This window comes from Arachis stenosperma, chromosome 2 (assembly GCF_014773155.1).
Source record: "Arachis stenosperma cultivar V10309 chromosome 2, arast.V10309.gnm1.PFL2, whole genome shotgun sequence".
In the NCBI taxonomy this organism is placed as follows: Eukaryota; Viridiplantae; Streptophyta; class Magnoliopsida; order Fabales; family Fabaceae; genus Arachis; species Arachis stenosperma.
In genome coordinates, this window is record NC_080378.1 from 4,719,620 (window position 1) to 4,741,493 (window position 21,874).

The following is a 21,874-nucleotide window of genomic DNA, read 5'->3' on the forward strand; positions in this document are numbered from 1 at the left end:
TTATAGACCTAAGAGAGAGTTAGATTCATAGTTAGTTATAATGTTCTAGGGAGCTTAAATTCATTTCATTTTTACTTCAGAAACTCCTTATTCTCTCAACTATAGTTCGATGTGTTTGTTTCTAGCCTCTGGATTAATCTTTTCTACAAGATACTTCTTAAGAAATACTTCCTAGCAAATAGGAATCCTCTAAAGAAATAATTACTATATTCATTCATATGAACTTTTATGAATAACATAGATAGTGTCTCATATAAAATTGTACAAGTACTTTCTTTCATTCTTTCTTTCTTTTTTCTTTTTTAGAAAAGAATTACTTTTTCTATTACAAAAGCATACAAATTCCAAATATTACAAGTTAGAAAGCAAAACTTTCCAATTTTAAACACACAAAATATTGACTTGGCAAATACCTGAATATTATGGCACAGACTCTTGGCAGAAGCAGCCTATCTTATTCTTGCACAGACAGCAAAGAATTCAGTGATGCAGATGCCGCACACCCTCGTTGGAAAAATCTCAGAGCAGAGTATGTTTGGATTTGGTGCATAAGCCATCTTGAAGCAGCAGAAGTAAACCACAACGGATATAGGAACTCTACTGTGTTTTCAACGACCAAAAGCATAAGTGAGTCTATCAACACAGGAATCATGTTGAAGCCTAGTTGCCTGCACATCAAGGAATCTGTTTTTGACAAGTACACAACAACAAATAAGATCAAATAGAAGGTGCTTAAAAGGTTCACCATTTTGTTGTTGAATATATATAACTAGAGTTCAGCCAACATTATAGCAGGCTGCCAAATAAGCCAGTATGAATCCCAGTAATGGTCCCGATTTGGTTCGCAACACAAAATCAGATTGATGAAAATAACATTACCAGTTTACCACAGTGGTAGTTTGAGGCTGACATAATGTCAAATGATACAAGAATATTTTACAAGAAGTCCTTACATGCTCATCAACTTGCCATTGTCATAGAGGCTGCCCGGTGCACATTTTAATGGTTGCTGACATTAACTAGTTAGAGCATGATAAAATGCCTAAAATTCAAAGGAATCCAAATTATGCTTGAAAAGAACATCTTAATTATTATATCAGCTAAACCACAGTATAAGCACATGGCAGCACAAATTAGAAAGAGTAAGTATATGCATCTACTATTTATTTAATCTATAACTGTCAAATAAGTGCATGTTTTAATCAACAGAAAACAATTCAACAGCAATAGCTTTTACTTTTGAAAGCAAATTCTTATTTTTATGGATTTCTTCTGCATGAATCTTTGAACACACCAAGTCAACAAGAATATGATCACAAAATTGTTTCAATAGTAAGCTATCCATAATTGTTTAAGAACTCTCAAGATTTTCATAGCAAAGGTAGCAAGCTTGATAATCCAGCAGAATCCACAAGCATGGTAGCCACCTACACAAAAAAACGTGCTCTCTTCAAACTTGTGTCATACTTGATTTTTATTCAAACAGACCACATTAAAGGGGTTATGAATCGAGATGTAGACGCATCAAATCTTTATGATTCTTTTAGAAGCAGAAAAACTTGGACACTAAAGCTTTTGACATCAGAGTCACAGAGCATGACAAGCTTAACAGTTGATAATAAATTTTGAATCACCAATGACGTTATCTTTACTATTTGATACTTCCATAACTTTTCGAGTCCCCCGTTAAAAATCTGATAAAATACAATTGATAATATATTTTAGCAAAATTAGTTATACACCCAAAAGAGAATTAGCTATCAAGTTGGTAAACCTCAACTGTAAACTCTAAAGAGCTTGAATTCATTTCATTTTTACTTCACAAAATTTTCTTGTTCTCTGATTCTTTCTAGAATTTATCTCAACTATAGTTCAATGTTTGTTCCTAGCAAATAGGAATCCTCTGAGGTAATAATTATTATATTTATTCATTGCATCCCACGTTGCCTTTTTAATATGAAATCTCATGAATACATAGATAGTGTCTAATATAAAATTGTGTAAGTACTTTCTTTCTTTCTTTTCTTTTGGAAGAGAAATACCTTTTCTGTTGCAAAAGCACACAAATTTCAAATATTACAAGTTAGAAGGCAAAACTTTCCAATTTTAGAAACAGAAAAACATTGATTTGGCAAATACCTCATCAATTGGAATAGCTGCTTGAGAGAATAATTGGCATATAACACAAAACAGCGGTAGCGATCGAATAGCAGAAACCAGAAAAATAAAAATAGGGACAAGACACTAAAATTTTAACGTGGAAAACTCTCTCAACGTGAGAGGTAAAAACCACGGGTCGTTCAGACTAAACAAGAAGTATCACTGTAATCAAGTAAGGATACAAGAGAATCTCAAATAAGTGCACAAATCATGCTTACAGTAAGTCAAAACAACCAAGCTCCAATGCATATATATGTGAACCAAAAACATGAAAAATTTACAAAACCACAGCTACTTTGCGCGCACAAGCCATATCTCACCCTCCAAATCTTAATTGCCCAACCATTCAGCATGAAAAGGTACACCCAGAACTTGCTATTAAAATTTTAGCTCAATCCAACATTGAATCGCTCCCCAACTGCAGATTTATAGTGACTGCATAATCAACCCAAAAAGAAAATAAAATTATGATTCCAGTAACAGTATGGTAATGAAAATTGAGGTCTATTACGTCAAAATTAATCCATACTAAAGTGCATATTATTCGAGTATGATCACAAAATTGTAAAATTCAATTATCAGTTTAGTAAAAGTATGATCCTCTTCATGAAATGTTTGAACAAAAAGCAATCAATTTATTAGACTAGATTTGTAGTTTAATAAAGAACTCACATAGTTTTGAAATGCAGAGCTAGTAAGCTTGACATTCCCAGCAGAATCCACAAGCCATCAAACACTCAAAGTTTAGACCTAATAACTTTTTCAACAAGGAGAAAGTTTATCATGATTGTCTTTAAAAACAGATTTTATTAATGAATAAGACATTACAGATGTATTTATAAATTCATATAATAAACTTGAATGCATTAGAAATTTTACATCTTTTTGTTTAAATGTACAAGCTCCACCACTGAATTGCAGTTTTGGGACTGTAACAGCTTTGGCAGCAGTTAAAGAACCAAAATTAAGTTGATATTTATAGTGCATTTAGTTTAGCATATACATTAAAAAATGGGAAAGGTAGAAACACCACCTTTCCCTGAACTACATATAATTAATTCCTTCTCAAACCAAGCTATCATCATCTTTTTTTCTTACTCCAACAAAAATAAAGAAAGTAAATTGTAAGGAGGAAAGGAGTAACTATACCAACCTGAAGCTGAAATTACAGAGCACCTCTTCTAATGAACTTCGGATTGAATAAAGATAATTTAGATATGGTTGGGTACTAAACCTCAAATGTACTTCCTGTTCCCAATGTATCTCCTGAAACACAAATTAAAAAACATTTCAAGACTTAAGGTGTCTGTCATCACAAAAACAACAACACAATTATGTGAAAATCTCATGAACACAAATGTTGGATATTGGTTTGATTTTAGAGTCAACGGTGAAAAGAAATGACACCCATTGGTTTGATATATGCACAAACTGCACGCACCATTGAGTGAAGTTGATAGGAATGAAATTCTGCTGATGGCATCACTAAACAACTTCACCTTCTCATAATGATCATTTCAGATACATGATTGTCATCTTCAAATGTGGAGAGCCTAATCTTTGAATCTTGACTGCATTAGCTACATACCTTCATCACCTTGGGAAATCTGTTTGATAACAACGTGGCCAAAACCAGAAAGGAAGAAAAGTTATTATTACAGAACCTTTTCTTAGTATTAGAAATAGCTTATTATAGGCATCTAATACTATTAATTTTAAAAAATGATTCAATCTTTGGTAAAAAAAGATTATACATCAATAACTTGATCCTTCTGATTCCTTTTACTGTCCCATATATATGAATCTTGCAACACAACAGTTGACTCTGTTATCATTGGAAACAACATTTTATAACAGCTATCTTTCCACAAATCAAGCTATCATTTATTTTCTCACTGCTCCAAACAGAAAAAATAAAATTTGAGAGAATAGAGAAAAATACCAACAACAACAAAAGCTTTGCAATAATAACTGCCACTCCAACTTTCTCCATCATGTCTTTGCAAACAACAGCATAAGCAAGACGATCAACGCAGGAATCGTGTTGAGTAGTAGTTGCCTGCACATCAAGGAATCTGTTTGTGACAAGTAGAGAACAAATAAAAGCAAATAGAAGATGCTTAAAAAGTATACTTTTTTCCAAAAAAAAATTCCTAAAACATAATTAAACCTTCCATTTCATGATGCAAGTATTTAGCTAAGTCCAGTGGACAATTTGAAGGGTTAAATTTTGGCAACTCCAGCATGTCGTTGTAATGATAACAGAAATACAAAAATTCAGTTAACTGCTTTGTCTATGTCCTATCACATACTGGAAACGTGGGAAGGCTACCATTTGCTTCAATAAATACAAAATGTTAAAGTGTTACTTTGTTTTCATGGAAAGACTAATATAACCAAAGCAAAGAGAAAAAAAGAAGAAGAAAAAGCGTACCTTCTTCCAAAGATATCCATGAGCTAAAGCTATACTTGGTAGCATCAACAAGGTTGTGACATCACTGATTAGATTTGGAGCTAATGCCAACATCTTTAAGAAGAATTTGAGGAGTGTAATACAGAACCCCATTTATCCCTGCAAACTGCAGAGATGTTAAATGTTTAGAATTTGATGGCCATTTGGTGCCGAAAGAGAATTGAAACAACATGAAAATATATATAAACTACCTGCTGAAGAATTTGTATCCCAATCCCAACAATCAATGCATGCTTAACACCAGGTTCAGTGAGATCTTTCCAAATTGGATCTTTTGAAGCAGCCTGAGATGGATGAACCATTGTGGATCCAACTGTTTGCTTGGAATAAAGAGCAGGTTAGCTAACCAAGCCAGCAGCATGAACACCTTCACCTTCACCTTGAACTCGAGACAAGAGATCCATGTCGAGATCCCTCATGATGGAAATAAACTCTCTTAAATCCTCCTCCTTTTTCTGACCATTTCCAAAGCCAGCTAGCAGCCACCACCAATTCCTGCCTTTGCCATCACCGGACCCTCGCCATGATTGTTGAACATACTACTGCCACGAGCCAAAATCAGAGGACTACGCAAATCATCATCTGAAACCATATCAACAGCATCTGAAGGGTAGTAGTCCCGATCACCTTTCTTTCTAGATTCTCTTCATCCCATTGTTCATTCTTACATGATGCGATTCTAAACTGTGCTGCTGAACGTATATGTAAACATTATGTCACTCACTCACTCTTGCACATTCACGTGAGAGAGAAATGAGTGTTAGAGGAAAAAAAAAAACAAGATTTCTCACATGGTAGATTCATCACGCATCTATGCACTAAAAGAGATTCCAGTGGAAGTGCTACATGAAGCTACAACTGAATTTGTGAAGGATGATGGGGAAACAAAACTTGAAGATTCCAGTGGGATTGCTTGATGAAGAAGTAACATTAGAGGCCAAATCTGTGAAGCATGATGAAGATATGGTCATAATACTACCAAGTTATAAAGAAAAATATTTCAATATACATAACACACTCAATTCTATCACAATGCTTCTTCTTGAATAATTTGAATTCCACTGCAGCTTAATATATGTACAGAACATGTTCTCTTGGTATTAGAATTACCTCATTATAGGCATCTAATACTATTAATTTTATCTAATGATTCAATCTATGGTAAAAAAATGATTACACAGAAATAACTTGATTCTTCTATTTTGAAATCTTATACACCTCATGCCTTTTACTGTCCTACAAGAATCTTGCAACACAACAGCTAAGTCTGTGAATTCTTTCCACAAATCAAGCTATCATTTACTTTTTCTCTGTGCAAAATAGCAAACATAAAATTATATAGAGGAATAGAAAAATATACGTAGAACAACAAAAGCTTTTCAATAATAAGTGCCACTACTCTAACTTTCTCCATCATGTCCTTACTTTTCAATAACATTAAGCCAAAATCAGAAAACACAGTATCTGGTTCCCAACACCTTAATCCAGCTTAATTACCACCTCAAATGAACTTAGAACTTAGAACTAAATGAAGATATATAGCCAATGTATAGGATTACATCTTGATATGTACTCATGCTAGCTGCAGAAGATAGTAAAAAACATTAAAAAAAGTAAATTTAATTCATCCATTTGTTTAATATATATAAAAAAAAATCTCAAATGTTGGATGGAAAAAAGGATATTCCCTGTGTTTCGATTTTTGTTTGATGGTAATTGTTATCATCCTCTTTAAATGTGATTTTCTTTTGAAACATATGAGAGTTAACAAGTATTACATATAGCAGAGACTGTTTCTGAGAGTACTAAAGGATATTTCTTTAACTACAACTGAAAACCGAGAGCTTTCCCGATAAAATGAAAGAAAAGAATGCAAATGTTGCTGTTGGCATATGAGTTCAACTAGTTAATGCATGTGTGAATTCAATCGTGGTAGCATGACAAACATGAATGTTAGGGAATTACCTGCTCAGAAATCTCTACTCAGAAAATTTCCATCGACTTTAATTGAGGGGATGTGGGAAATTTTGGACCAAATTTGTTGATGGTTGTTCTTGCGGTGTTTGCCCAGCAAATGACAGTAGTCAATTTGAAGTAGTAAGAGAGAGGGAGGCAGCTTTTCTCCTGCAATATTCTCCAGCTTATGACACCATGAAATGTGTAGTTGTTGGAGGGAGGTGAGGCGGAGAAGCTCGTTGCAGTCCAATGTCTCCAGATTATGAAACGAGCGTATCTCAAGAGTGGTAAGGGAGGGAAGGCGAGGCAGCGAACCCACCTCTGGGTATGACTTTATGCTCTCACATCCATAACCAGAAATGGTGAGATGAGTGAGGTTGTCCAAGTTGCCCAACCATGATAGATCCCTCACTTGTTTCTCGCAATCTCCTACCCTAAGCTCTTTCAGGTTAGCCGGCAAACCTCCCTCTGGCAACCTGCAAATGTTTGGGCAACCTTGTATGTCGAGAGACTCTAAATTTGGGAGAAGAGTACTCATGTCACGTGGCAATGCCTCCAACTTCGAGCACCAGCTAACATGGAGATGAGTCAAATTGGGTGTAGCCAGTCCTTCTTCCGGAAATGACACAAATTTGTCACCGTCATCGATGGAGAGACGTCGAAGAGCAGCGTGTGGTGGCTCGGATATTGAAACTGATTCCAGATTTGAACCCCATCTTATATCGAGATTCTCGAGATTGGGAAAGGCATCCAACGACAATGAGCTCAGTGAATCATGACTTTCATGTATTTGGAGGGAAGTTAGATGGTGGATGATCCTTGCCTTCAATGCATACTCCATCACATATTCAAATCCACTGATTAATAACCTATCCCCATCAAGTGTCATCTCTTTAACCCATTCTTCATCATCTTCTCGTATTTCCAGTTTGCACACTTTGGAAACATCCGATGAGGAAGAAACGATTCTCATTAATACCTGATTAACCATATCTCCCTTTAACATTCGACACTCTCTTATTTCAAGCCTCTTAAGCTGAGGAAAGGCTTCTGAGTCAGGTAAGTGCCACTCCTCCCAACATGTCATAACATGAAATTCCAATGTCTCCAGTGAGGGAAACGGTGCAATAGGCGAAGAATGTTGATGGCCTTCGTTCTTGTAAAACTCCTTGCCAATGCTCTTCAGCTCATCAAACCTTTCAACGCGGAGGGACTTCAGGGATGGCAGCTGTCCAAGTGAAGGCAACATGCAGCAATTCTTACAATAGCATAGAGATACACTTGTTATATTGTTGTAGGAACAATGCCCCAACCAATCTGGGAACATTGTACCCTTGTAACCCCAAATTATCAACTCTTTCAAGTCAGTGTGTGGTTGCAAGCTGTGGAGTATATCTCTTTCATTTTGTGCATCTGAAACCATATAATCATTTGAAGACCATTCCAAATATAACTCGTCAATGTGCTTCTTATCTATTATCCTTGCACTTCTTGCCTCATTGGCATCAACCACATTTTGCAATTTGTGAATCACAAGTGATCCATGAAGATTTAAAAGCCCTCCTAACTCTTGGATTCTATTGTCTTCTTGCTTTCCCACCACAAACTTGCTTAAAGTTTGCAACTGTTTTAATTTGCCCATTCCTTTTGGCATTTCTTTCAGAGGAGTACCCCTTATATCAAGATGCCGCAAATTCACAAGCTTATACATGCCATTGGGCAGCATAGTCAGCCTTGAACAATCTTTTAACTTTAATGTTTGTAAATTACACAAATTGCATATTGACTCGGGCAATGTCTGAACAACATTTGTAGAGAGATCCAAATAGCGCAGGTGGATCAATTTATCTATTGGATCAGGAAATATATCGAGTCTACTAAAGGACAAAACTCTCAAGTATTTATTCTTTGACAATAAATCACATGGTAACATTCTGTGTGCTTTCCAGAAACGAGCTCCATGACCATGATTGATATACAATAATGTCCTCAAAGATTCTATTTTATTAGAGGAGCATGTTTTCTCAGAGATTGAATGATCGTATGACAAATGTCGAGTTAGAATACTCATCTCTTCCATTTCACCAAGTTCTGAGAATCTACAATAAAGATCTCCAGCAAGAAAAGTTGCCAAGTCATCGTTCTGGACCTGCTTGAAAAATAGTCTTGAAGCCAAGTCATCAAAACACTCGCAACCAACTTCTTCTAAAGTCTCTCCCCTCTTTGGAGGCCGCAAAAGATCTTCAGCCATCCATAGCAAGATTAATTCATCCTTATCAATTTGATAATCTTTGGGATACAATGAACAATAAACAAAACAACCTTTTAAATGAGTAGGCAGATGATGGTAACTCAATAACAATGCAGGAACAATCTTGCAATTTGCCACAGAAAATTCCCAAATGTCACTCGATAGTATTTTATTCCATTCTTCAACACGACGCTCTGAGCGCAACAAGCGTCCAAGTGTTTCTGCAGCTAACGGCAAGCCATCACACCTTTCGACAATCTTTCTACCTATTCCTTCCAGTTCTGAGCTCCCATTTGATTCAGGAAAGGATGCATTCTCCGCAAAAATAGACCAACAATAATCATCTGACAGTTGATTGAGGGTGTAAGAGTTATAGTGTTGGACTATTTGAGCAACATTTACCTTGCGGGTAGTTAGGAGAATAGTGCTTCCCTTTGTCCCATGTTGAAAAGGGGTGATAAAACCATTCCACTTGTCAGCATCTTCACTCCAAACATCGTCCAAAACAATGAAGAACTTCTTTTCTGACAGTTTTTTCTTCAAATCTTGTTGAAGTAAATCAAAGCTGTCAAGACTACAAACACCCGAAGAGATCCCCTTTATAACATTCTTTGTAGTCTCAACAACATCAAAATTTTCAGAAACACAAATCCATGCTTTCAGATCAACCCCGTCCATCAAATCCTTATTGTTGTAGAGCCATTGTGCTAAAGTAGTTTTACCAACACCGCCCATACCAACAATAGAGATGACGGACAAGTTATGATGATTGTTGTCATTGAGCATCTTGATTAGTGCCTGTTGGTCACCGTCCCTGCCAAACACATTCCCCTTCACAAGAGAAGTGGAAGGAGGTCTCCATGAAGAGCTTCCCGTTGGAATCTCTTTGAGACCAAGGGTATCTTTGCGTTTCTCAAGATCTACTATTCTTTCAACCACATCTTCTATCTTAGTCATCATCTCCCTATTAGACTTCCTATGAGGCAAATCAAGGAAGTGAGGAAGACGAATGCGTACCTTGTTGCGAATTTGAGCTTTGATGAAGACACGGTCCAGCAAGTCATCAGCAGTGTAGAGAGCATCTTTGAGACTATCAAGCCACTCCCTCACGAGTTCGTTTCCAAACTGCTTCTGCTCAGCGTCAGCAACCAGAGCTTTGGCAGCCAAGATAGCAGTCCTCAGCCTCTCAACCAACTTCCGATCCAGCTTCTTGCCCACCACCAAGTTGACAAACTCAGGTGAAATGAGCCTGTCAAGAACAACGTTGGCGAAGCCAGAAACTAAAGCTCCAACAACAAGTGTTTCAGCCATGATATGATACAGATCACAACAACAGCAAATAAATCAGTGCGTACGTGATTGGATTTTGAGAATGTAAGGAAGAGAGAGCAATATTGCAATAATGCTGCAAGGTATTCACTATTCACGAGGGTTAGTTCATTCAGCAAAGAGACGTTGGCATCACGTGCTATGGATCTCCGAGGTAACATAAAATAATTCTAAGCAGTGGAGTTCGTAGCTGGCTTTGCTCTTTACTTCATTTTTATATTCTTCTTTGATGGATGAAACAGAGTTTTCAAATAGCTGGCTTTGCTCTTTACTTCATTTAGTCATTGCCTTCAACGTCGTAGCTTTTTGGGAACTGTCACTTTTGTGTTTTTGATTCCAAGAATTAAAATTACAACTTGAGGAAGGTTTCAAACTTTTTTTTTTGTCAACATTACCAATTTCTGATTTTTTTTTTGTTAAAATGCCTATTTACTTCGTTTTAAATTACATGATGCATTGAGACAATTTATTTTTTTTGTTTTAATTTAATTTAATTCGGGTGATAGTGTTGGTTTTGCTTGTGTTATTAGAGATTGTAATGGGAGCTGGCAAAGGGGGTGTTTGGGAATGATTGAGAGTAATAGTATTCTTCAAGGAGAATTGTTTGCTATTTGGAGAGGATATCTCTTAGCTTGGGACGTGGATCAACGAGATGTTATTTGTAAGACGAATTGTGTGGAAGCATTTAATCTTGTTACTCAAGATGGTTTTAGGTTTATTGATCCATTGGTGCTCAAAATAAGAGATATCATGCATTGGAATTGGCGTGTTGAGTTTCGTTTGATTATGAGAGATGCAAACACGGTGGCAGATACTATGGCAAAGATGACGATGAAGTTACAACTTTCGCATGTGGAGCTTCTTTCATCTTGGGAGGAGTTTAAGAGTAGTCTTAAACAGGACTGCCCCTCTATTTAAGCAGTTCCTTGTTTTATTTGTTTTGTTTTTCTTTGTTTAATTTATTTCAGTCACCAAAAAAAATTACATGATGCATTGAGACAATTTAATTTTTCAAACAAGTAACAGCCAATAAGCTGAATCACTGTAAAGTTGATACAATCTTTACTCACAGCCTCACCGGTAACTAACTACATCATCTTAAGCTTTATTTTACTTATTTAATTTAAGAAACTAACTACACTTTTTTTCCAAGAATATCTATCAATTTGGAAATTTGATATATTAATGATATAATATGTTTGAAATTTATATCAAGATACACTGAAAAATAACGGGAGTGAATTATTTGAAAAGAAAAAGGGCAGTTGGTGCATTGCATCTCGCATTAACACAAGGTTTGGTGAGAGGCCGTACTCAAAGGGTGTAATGCAAGCAGTCTAACATGACATTTATAACAGTGCCTGTTTCTAAAAACTTTATCCATTTTCATACTCCAGTGTTAAGAACTTGACAAATGCAGCCATGCAATCACGGTGAAGATGTCAAACAACTTCAGCAACTTTGTTGTCTTGTCTTAGTTTTGAGCTCTTCTTCTTCAAACATCATTGCTTCTCCGAGTCATTTGGCTGTCATCTCTACTAAATGAACACAACAATAAACTAATAATGCACTTCCGATGTACTCATATAAGAAAAATAATTTTGGATCACATAATATTATAACTCCTAATCATGAGTATTTTCAGAAACCAAATTGGATTTATGTATGTGAATTAAAAAATTGTGTATTTTTTGGAACAAAAATATGTATTTATTTATGCATATGATATAGCAGCTTGGCAGATATTTGATGACGATGGCAATGGCAATGGCAATGGTAGTTGAGTGATTAGGGATGGATAGCCTTTGAATGTTTCTTGATGTTGATATGAAGAAGACATACATGAACACCAGCTAAGCATATACATGGAAAGTTGGAAGAATGGTATTAAGTGGTCAAAGACACACCATCGAAGCATCACTGCGTGAATTCTCCTTTGCAACTTTCCATTAATTACTTCTTTCTTCGCTACTGGTCTGGAGGATCGTCTGAGTTATGTTTTATGTGCTGCGGCAACTTTGCTTTAATTTATAATATACTAGATTTAAATGTGTGTGCTGCACAAAAAAAATACTAGAATACAAATGAGGGTACTATTTTTATTAAAAAATAAAATTATTTAATTTTAAACCATATTAGTAAATGCTGATGCATTATTAATTTCATTAATCAGTCGAAAAGACAGAGACATCATCTTGTGATGAAGTGCATATAAATCAAGCTAATCATAAACTTGCATTACACCTTAGGATGGATGTGGATATGTTTGAAATTTAATTACAAGTAAGATATCTTTCCTCTTATTAACTAACTGACATGCATACACGCTAAACTCATGAGAATGGGATCAATATTATGTCACCGATTCATGGCGGGAGCAGCCTGTCTTACTCTTGAACCGGCAGCAAAGAATTCAGTGATGTCTTTATTAGTGAAGAGAATGAAAATGGTAGTTAGCAATAGGTTAGTTGCTATATATATTGTCTATCATTCTCTGTATTGTAGCAGAGAAGTCAATAAGGAGTTGACTAATGTCAAAGCTTCTATTTCAAGCGTTTGAGCACTCTTCTGATCTACAAAATGATGAGAAGCAGAGGATTGCACTTGGAGAGAATATAATGAAGCTCCTGCTGAAATTGGATATTATTCAGGTATGTGTTACTGATGCTGTTTACCTAATATCAAATCAGCAATGTCTTTTCAATATACCTTGACTTGGTAATAAAATGTTGCATGAAGTATATATTTGTTTCACTATTTTTTTGATGAATGGCTTTACATTGCAATCACGTGCGATAATTGTGATTTGCAAATGATTAGATACATATGCATTAGGAGGATTATTAAGAGTCTTAGTTAGCTTCCTTGTCCTTGATCAATGTTATACTCACGTGGTATTCAATTTATATACCAGGGCTTGCATCCAAGTTTCAGGGAAACAAGAAAATCTCTCGCAAGAGAGCTTACATGTTTGCAAGATATAGGCTAGATTCTATAATGGCCAAGAGATCACAACAGCAGACAAATGTGTTCATAGACGAGAAGCCTGTTGAAGACATTTCGGCAAATTTACAGAATGAAGATGTAAAATCCCAATAATACCCTTCTCTTTTTTTTTCTTTCCAAACCAAAATTCTAACCCTAACCTTGACATAACACACTCCCTCACACACTCGCCAAAACCCTAGCCACCCTTACCCCTTCCAACAGCAGAACAAAAGAACAGAAAGGGAAAAGAGAACAGGGGGAGAACCGGAGAGGGAAGAGAAGAGGAAGGAAGGGAGGTGGCGCCGGTGGGCGTCACTGCCACCATCGCCGCCGTGGTGTCATCGCGAGGAAGGCCAGAACCGAGGGAGAGAGAGTCGCGCAAGGAGAAAGAGGCGTCACCGTCTCGTGTCGCCGTCGTCACCGTCGAGTTCTTCATGGTTGCCGTCCATGGAGGTTTGCAAACAGAGGGAAGACGCGCCGTTCTACCCAGAGCCGCCACGGGAAGGGTCGTCGCCGTCAAGCCCAGCCACAATCGCCGCCGTTCGTGCCTCCGTTTCGCGCCGCCAGATCTGTCGCCGGGAGAGAAACAGAACGCGCGTGGAGAGAGAAGTGGTCACAGGGAGGTTCTGCCGCTGTTGGAACTCCGCTGCTGCTGCTGCTATGGCCGCCGTGCCTTTGCCGCCAAGAAACGCCAAGGGGGGACGTCCGCTGCTGCGTTGTTCCTGTCGCCGTTTGGATGTACCTGAACCAAGTCGTCGTTGCCACCGGAGCTGAACTGTTCCTGTCATTATCCCGGTCCAGCCTTTTTCCTTGATTCTGCTCTAGCTTTCATGTTCTATTATGCCACCATTTAATCTGTCTTGTCCTTGTTTTAATTCGATTTTAGTTTTGCCTGTTTTAGATTTCCGGGACTATCGCCAGCTCCATTTTGTCGCTACTCCGGTCCAAATTCTACGCTCATTCGTTTTATTCTACTTCAATCTTTCTTATCTTGAATTCGACACTCTGGGTTTGGTCTCTTTACATTTATAACCGTTAAGCTTTTGGTTTATGCTATTATGAGTTTTTAATTATATTTATAAAACTGTTATTGAAGAACTTTGATTTGATTAGAATAATTGATTTATTATAGCTAAATAATTATTTTTATGAAATTCATACTTTAGAGATTTATATATATATATATATATATATATATATATATATATATATATATATATATATATATGTTTTATAAAGCCTTATATTATTTTAAAATATTGATTTTATTCGAATATATACTTTTGAAATATTAAAGTATTTGTTGGCACTCACTTTAAAATTATGAAATATGTTTTTATGATTGAGAAAGTATGATTTGAAAAGATTTCTGATAAAAAATATTATCTGATTGATTTGATTTGATACCTTATATATTTGAGAGATTGAAGATTCATTGTATTTGAAACTATATGTTTTGAATTGGTTTGGGAGGCTCGTATTAGAAAACCGTAGTTAACGGCGATTATGACGTTAACTTAGATGCATCTGACTCAGACTCCAACTAGCAGGGGTGTTGCTAGCCTAACGTGTAGGCCACACGTTAGATCTGTTATTCTGTTAGAACACACAAGAGGAAAGGGCTACCCATAGAGGTGGAGCCGCCCACGTGTGGACTTTTGATTTGATTTTTGTATGAGAACTCCCTTATTGATTCACTTATTATTATCAACTGCTATTTTCTAATTTAAATTACCTTGATAATAATGCTTATATGGTCTTATGTGGATTATAGATGTATTGTCTAGTCACTGAGTTGCAAAACTCACCCCTTTTTCTAAAAATATTTTTCAGAAACAAATACTTGACTATGTGAGATTTTCTAATCAAGAGTCACGATCTGCAATGAGTATCTATTTTTGTCGAGTTCCTAGATGTATATGCTCCATATGTCACAGGCAGGATCCATCCATATTTATTTATTTTATCTTTTATTAAAAATATGTAATTATTCATTTTAGAAACTGTAATTTTCTATTTCAAATATTTGTTATTTTTTTTATTCAATTTATCGTTGAGTCGGTTAGGCTCGCTAGGGATTATTTTCCTGAGCGCCGGTCATGGCTCGTTTTGGGCCATGACAAAGTGGTATCAGAGCTTAGGTTTAATCTGTCTAATATGGAGCAAGTGTCCTATGGTAGGATCACAATTGTATAAATAGAAGCGCGCCTATTTGTACAAATTGTGGCACTATCAAAGGCCTATAGGAATGTCCTCTTTGTCCTCTATGTCATTGTTGTCTTCTGATTATTGTGATCATCTGTCCTCTGCCACTTCTTACTACTCTTGTCCTTTTGTACCCAATCTTGCCCTATCCTTTGCTAGATTTTCTCGAACGTGTTCTTGCAATAGTTTCAGTTTCGGTTCCGGTTCGCAATTCCTGCCTTGTAGCTAGTTCTAATATTTTCCCTTTTTGTGAATGCATGCTTTAATCTTTTTTGTCTTTGTGTTGTTCTCTATGATTCCTGATGTCAATATTTCATGAAATACTTAGAAGATCCGATTGGTGTTTGCTGTGAATTACTATCTAATTCCTTTATAGAGCTGTATTTGAAATTTTGGATTGCATGAATTCATTGAGTTACTAAATGAGATGCTTTGTCTTGGACTTGATAAGCGATATCTGAATTTTTATTTTTATGTTGATAATCTTTGAAGTTATGACTAAATTTTGAGTTGCTTGTGATCCTTTCTTTCAAATCAATAATTTTAAAAATTGTTATTCAGTTGCTCAAGGAGAAGAATTATGCGATAAATGATGCCAGGGCATCTAGGTCAGTTTCACTGACCTTTTCTTTACTGTTTTAGGGTAGTTTCATGCATTTTCTTAGTGAATAAGGCAAGTTTTGGGTGAATAAACACTTACACATTGATTCAAGCAACTATTGTGAATTTTGCATGATTTCATGAGATTTTTGCTAGAATTACATGATAACTTGATGATGCATAATCTAATGACCTTAGCTAGAGCTTTGATGCACTTTAATTGCTTGATTTCAGGACAAATGAAGCATGGAAGAACCACGTTAGCATTCACGTTAACTTAGTTAACGAGAACACTAACATGGAATGGCAAGGAGCTTGCAACGTTAATGAGAAAAGTGATCACCAATAACGCCTGCGAAGCCATCCATAGCTCACGTTAATAGCCACGTTATCTAAGTTAACGTGGTAGTTAACGTAGAAGAAAAAGAGGAACTCCACGTTAACAAGAAAAGTGAACACCAATAACGTTGGGATACTAGGCAATGCCCTACGTTAAGAGTCACGTTAACTTAGTTAACGTGAACTCTAACGTGGAAGAGGAGCAACAACGCCAACGTTAGTGACACTCACTTTTGTCACTAACGTTGGATCATTAGCATTGCCTACGTTAATTCTCACGTTAAGATGGTTAACGTGAAAGTTAACGTGGAGTTAAATTCAAAGAACCAACGTTAGTGACACTCACTTTTGTCACTAACGTTGGGAGATGGCTTCATTTACTACATTAAGAGCCACGTTAACTTAGTTAACGTGAGTCCTAACGTAGGAACTTTAGGCAATTGGAGCGTTAGTGACAAAGGTGAGTGTCACTAACGCTCTCGAAGGTGAAGAACACCCACGTTAAGAGTCACGTTAGCTAAGCTAACGTGAGACTTAACGTAGGGGCAAGAGGCAAGCCAACGTTAATGGGAAAAGTGAGTCCCATTAACGTTGGCCAAGGATTGAATAAGAGACGTTAAGACTACTAACGTTGGAGTTAACGTGGGTATATAAGGGTGGATCGTTAGTGGAAAAAGTGAATGCCACTAACGTTCTCTCACCCAAAAATGTGACTCAACGTTAATCTCACTAAATGCCCAAGCCTAACTCATATTTCTCTGCAAGCTGGGCCCACTAAAGATGAGAACTACTTCAACTCAAGGTCCAGAAGCCCACATCCAAGACTTGAAGAACTCACTAGAAGATCATGAGGAGTAGTATAAATAGGAGTAGTTTTGAACTAGAGAAAAGTTTGGCACTTCTGGGCACTACTCTCTATAGATTTACTTTTTCTACACTTTAGCATTTTCTTCTTTTCTGCTATTTTTCATTTCTAGAGCTATGAATAACTAAACCCCTTTCATTGGGTTAGGGAGCTGTTGTAATTTGATGGATCAATTATAGTTTTCATTCTTCTTCTTCTTTCTTTTCTCTTGATGTTACTAGAAAGCTTTCAATCTTAATTCAATTGGTTAGTTGTCTTGGAAAAGAAACTCTCCATAATTGGATCTCCTTTGAGCCTTGGAAAAAGAATGAGGAGATCATGCTAGAAATGCTTTCTCATGTTGGACCAAATTGGGGTTTGGATGGATATTGTGACATGTAATCCTACCAACACTTTGATTTGGGAATACATGTGGTATAATTAGTGACCACACTTCATCTCTTTCCATGAGCAATTAAATCAAGGAATTGGGCAATTGTTCAAGCTTAGAGAGATTGGATTGCCAAGGAATTGGAATCCAATCACTTAAGATTGCCAAGGAGATCAATGAATGCATTGATTGAGGAAGAGATGAGAATGAACTTGATCCGGAGAATGCAACATCTCCTGAACCCAATGATTTCCCCATATCTTATCTTACCCATTCTCTTTACTTTCTACCATTTAATTTCATGCTTATTACCCCAACTCCCCATTTAAGATTCTGCACTTTAATTATTGCTATTTACTTTCCAGTCATTTAATTTCCTGCAAATTCCAAATCCAATTTCTGCTTAGCTCAACTAGCACTTTCTTCTAACTAAAATTGCTTGACCAATCAATCCCTGTGGGATTCGACCTCACTCTACTGTGAGTTTTACTTGACGATAATTCGGTATACTTGCCGAAGGAAAATTTGTTGAGAGACAAGTTTTCACGCATCAAGTTTATGGCGTCGTTGCCGGGGATTGATTTTGAATCAACAATGATTAAGTTTGAAGATCACTAGATTGAGCATTTTTCCTTTTTGTTTAGTTTATTCAGTCAATTTCTGTAGTTGTTTTGATTTCTTCCTCACCCCTGCACCCCTTTAGTTGTGTTTCGTTTTTCATTTCTTTGTTTATTATAATTCTGCTCACTAACCCACTAACTGTTTGATAATTTGCACCACTCAAACTAACAATTACTCTAACAAAACTAGTTTCAGCACTTCATCTCATGTGTGCAATCTGTTGTATGACAGGGAGAAGAGAAGGAGCTTCAACATCCTTTGATTCAGAACCTGAAAGAACCCTTTGGAGACGACGAAGGGAAACAAGAGGAAAAAGGATTATTGGTGCTGAGGAAGTAGAGGAAGAGTATTTTGAACCCAACATGGAAGAGAATTTGGAGAACAACCATGAAGATGAGGCTCATAATCAAGGCCATGCCAACCGTGCTGGGCAAGAAAGGAGGGTCTTAGGATCCTATATCAATCCTAATCCTGGAAACTGTGGGAGCAACATTCAGAAACCCACCGTACATGCCAACAATTTTGAGCTAAGACCTCAGCTCATCACTTTGGTGCAAAATAATTGCTCATTTGGAGGAGGTGCTCAAGAAGATCCTAACCAACACTTGACCACCTTCTTGAGGATTTGTGACACGGTGAAGTCCAATGGAGTCCATCTCGATGTTTATAGGTTGCTCTTGTTCCCCTTTTCACTCAGGGACAAGGCATCCAAGTGGCTTGAATCCTTTCCAAAGGAGAGCTTGACTAATTGGGAAGAGGTAGTGAACAAGTTTCTGGCAAGGTTTTACCCCCCTCAAAGGATCAATAGGCTGAGAACTGAAGTGCAGACGTTCAGACAGCAAGATGGGGAGACACTTTATGAAGCTTGGGAAAGATTCAAGGATCTAACAAGGAGATGCCCACCAGAGATGTTTAATGAATGGGTCCAACTTCACATCTTCTATGAAGGTCTTTCATATGAGTCAAAGAAGGCTGTGGATCATTCATCAGGAGGCTCTCTAAACAAGAAGAAAACCATTGAAGAAGCCATAGATGTCATTGAAACAGTTGCTGAAAATGACTACTTCTATGCATCCGAAAGAAGTAACACCAGAAGAGTCATGGAGGTGAACCACATGGATGCCTTGCTAGCTCAGAACAAGATGATCACCAAGCAGCTAGCAGATCTTACCAAGAAGGTGGAAGAGAACCAAATTGCAGCAGCCATCACTTCATCACCAGCTCAAGAAGGAGCAAACATAGGAGAAGAAGGTGACTGGGAGCAAGCCAACTATGTTGGAAACTCACCTAGACAAAGTCATGATCCATACTCCAAAACTTACAACTCTGGATGGAGAAATCACCCCAACTTTGGATGGGGAAATCAACAAGATCAAGGGCAAGATCAGAGACGCCACAACCTCAACTCTAACAACCATGCAACTCATCAAAACACCTCACAGAGACACTACCAACACCCATCTAACCAATCTTCACAACCACCTAATCTCAACCCACCATCATTGACAGATGATAGACTCTCAAAAATTGAAGCTCTACTTGAAAGCTTATGTAGAGAAGTTCAAGACAACAAGGTGTTTAAGGAAGAGGTACGAGCCAACATCAAAAACCAAGGAGAGAACATCAAGAGGTTGGAGTCCCAAGTAGGGTACTTATCTCAACAACTTCCCAAGTCCACTGATGGATTCCCTAGTGACACAGAGAAGAATCCAAGAGGGGAAACAAGGAAAGTAAGATGGAAAGAATGTAAAATGATAACCACAAGTGATGGAGAGAGTATGAATGGAGTAGAACACCTTCAAAACGATCACAAAGAAAGCCAGGAGGAAGGAAGTTGTACAACTCAACCTACATCCAAGGAAGAGCTAAGGAAGAAGGATGTGTTGAACCCATATGCACCTTTTCCCCACAGGCTTAAAGGTGGTGTAGCAGGGAGAATGTACTCAAGGTTCCTTGATATGTTTGCATCTCTTGATGTAAATATACCATTCATTAGAGCCCTCCAGCAAATGCTTTTTTACATCAAGTATATAAAGGAGTTACTAGCCAGAAAAAGTCCATTAAAAGGTGGACAAACCATAAAGATGAACAAGGAATGCAGTGCCCTCATTCAACCAGGGGCACCTACAAAGAAGGAGGATTCAGGGAGTTTCCACATCCCTTGTGCCATAGGAGAAACAATGATTGACAAAGGGCTTTGTGACTTGGGAGCAAGCATCAATGTAATGCATATCTCCCTCATGAAGAGACTCCAAATCAATGAATTAACTCCCACTGATGTAATTATCAGATTGGCTAACAAAACTCAAAGACAAGCAATAGGAGTGGTTGAAAATGTGCTGATAAAGGTTGGGAACTACTACCTTTCCACATATTTTGTTGTTCTGGAAATGGATGAGAAACCTATCTACCCCATCATTCTGGGAAGACCATTCCTAGCCACAGCCAGAGCACTCATAGATGTAGAGCGAGGAGAGCTGGTACTGAGGATACATGATGAGGAGCTCACCTTCAATGTCTTTAAACCCTCACAAGAATCAGATCATGATAACAGAGAGTTGATAGAGGAGCCAACCAAGGAAGCATTGATGCAAGAAACAAGCAGTGAAGCAGAGAAAATACAAATAGAAGCCCCATTGGTTGGAAAGACATGTGCTCAGGAAGAACTATATCAAAAGGGGATCCAAAAGAAACCAGAACCACCAGAGCCATGCAAAGCTAGCAACAAAAACCCTTTAGAGGAAGAATCTGTAGAAAGCAAGATAGCACTAAGAGAAACAAGGAAGAAAGTACCCAAAAGATGGAAAAACAAGAAAATTCCTACAGAAGATTTCTCTCCAGGTGATGAAGTGATCTCTACATACTTCCCAACTATACCACCTCACCTTCCTACTATTCCATCTCAGCTACCCCCAGTGTATACCATCAACAAAATCATGTCCTTAGAGCATATGGAGTTTATCAACAAAGCTAATGGACATAGGTTCACTGCAAGAGGGGAGGACTTCAAGCACTATCAGCCACCTTGACAAAAACCAAACGTCAAGCTAGTGACGCTAAAGAAGCGCTTCATAGGAGGCAACCCATGTTCTATAACCCTCTCTTTCTTAAATCTCTAATAATAGTAATAGTGCAAAGTTCATGGATTTTCAGATCAATTTTGACAACCAATATAAGACTTCTTTACATGCAAAAGTATAGTACATGATAAGTTTGGTGTTCAAAGCACACCAAGTGGGTTTGAACACACTTTTTGAAAAAAAAAAGCAATTCACTCCTCAAACTTGTTGCACCATATGACCACAAACAAGTTTGGTGTACCAATGTTGCATGCATGGGTAGCTTAATGGTTGATTGATGTGTATTCATGAATTCGAAAAAAAAAGAGAGAGAAAGAAGAGATTCTTGTTTCGATTAGTTCACCCCTTGAATTTTCCCACCAATTTTTCAATTAATTTTCACATTCTCTCTTTATTGTGTATAGGGAATCAAAAAGTACATTGATGGTACTTGATAGGACAAATGACGAAGAGGGATTCGGCCACTACACCAAGGGAATTTCACACTTGTCCTCATAGGAAATGTCCTTGGAAGTGTTGCCATGCAACATTGGGAGTGGATGGCTTTGGAGACCGAACCAAGACCCTCATAAAAGAGGTGATCCTTGTGCTCATTCAATCTCAAAACCCCAACCGTCCACTATCAAACAACACTATC

At 37.3% G+C, this 21,874-nt stretch overlaps 1 protein-coding gene across 1 annotated transcript; it reads right to left on the reverse strand.

Moving 5' to 3' along the window:
• Window positions 1-2,308: 2,308 nt before the first annotated feature.
• Window positions 2,309-10,381, reverse strand: LOC130961694 (putative disease resistance protein At3g14460). The gene is made up of 9 exons (XM_057887676.1): window positions 6,599-10,381; window positions 5,425-5,576; window positions 4,825-5,325; window positions 4,595-4,739; window positions 4,103-4,219; window positions 3,602-3,767; window positions 3,314-3,426; window positions 2,833-2,917; window positions 2,309-2,595 (listed from the first exon to the last, which is right to left on the reverse strand). Exon 1 carries the CDS (start codon window positions 10,149-10,151, stop codon window positions 6,603-6,605), a length of 3,549 nt encoding a protein of 1,182 aa, XP_057743659.1. The 5' UTR covers window positions 10,152-10,381; the 3' UTR covers window positions 2,309-2,595; window positions 2,833-2,917; window positions 3,314-3,426; window positions 3,602-3,767; window positions 4,103-4,219; window positions 4,595-4,739; window positions 4,825-5,325; window positions 5,425-5,576; window positions 6,599-6,602.
• Window positions 10,382-21,874: the final 11,493 nt, after the last annotated feature.

Bases quoted from the DNA above. Each gene is read 5' to 3' on its own strand.
- LOC130961694 (XM_057887676.1), bottom strand. From the start codon at position 10,151: ATGGCTGAAACACTTGTTGTTGGAGCTTTAGTTTCTGGCTTCGCCAAC.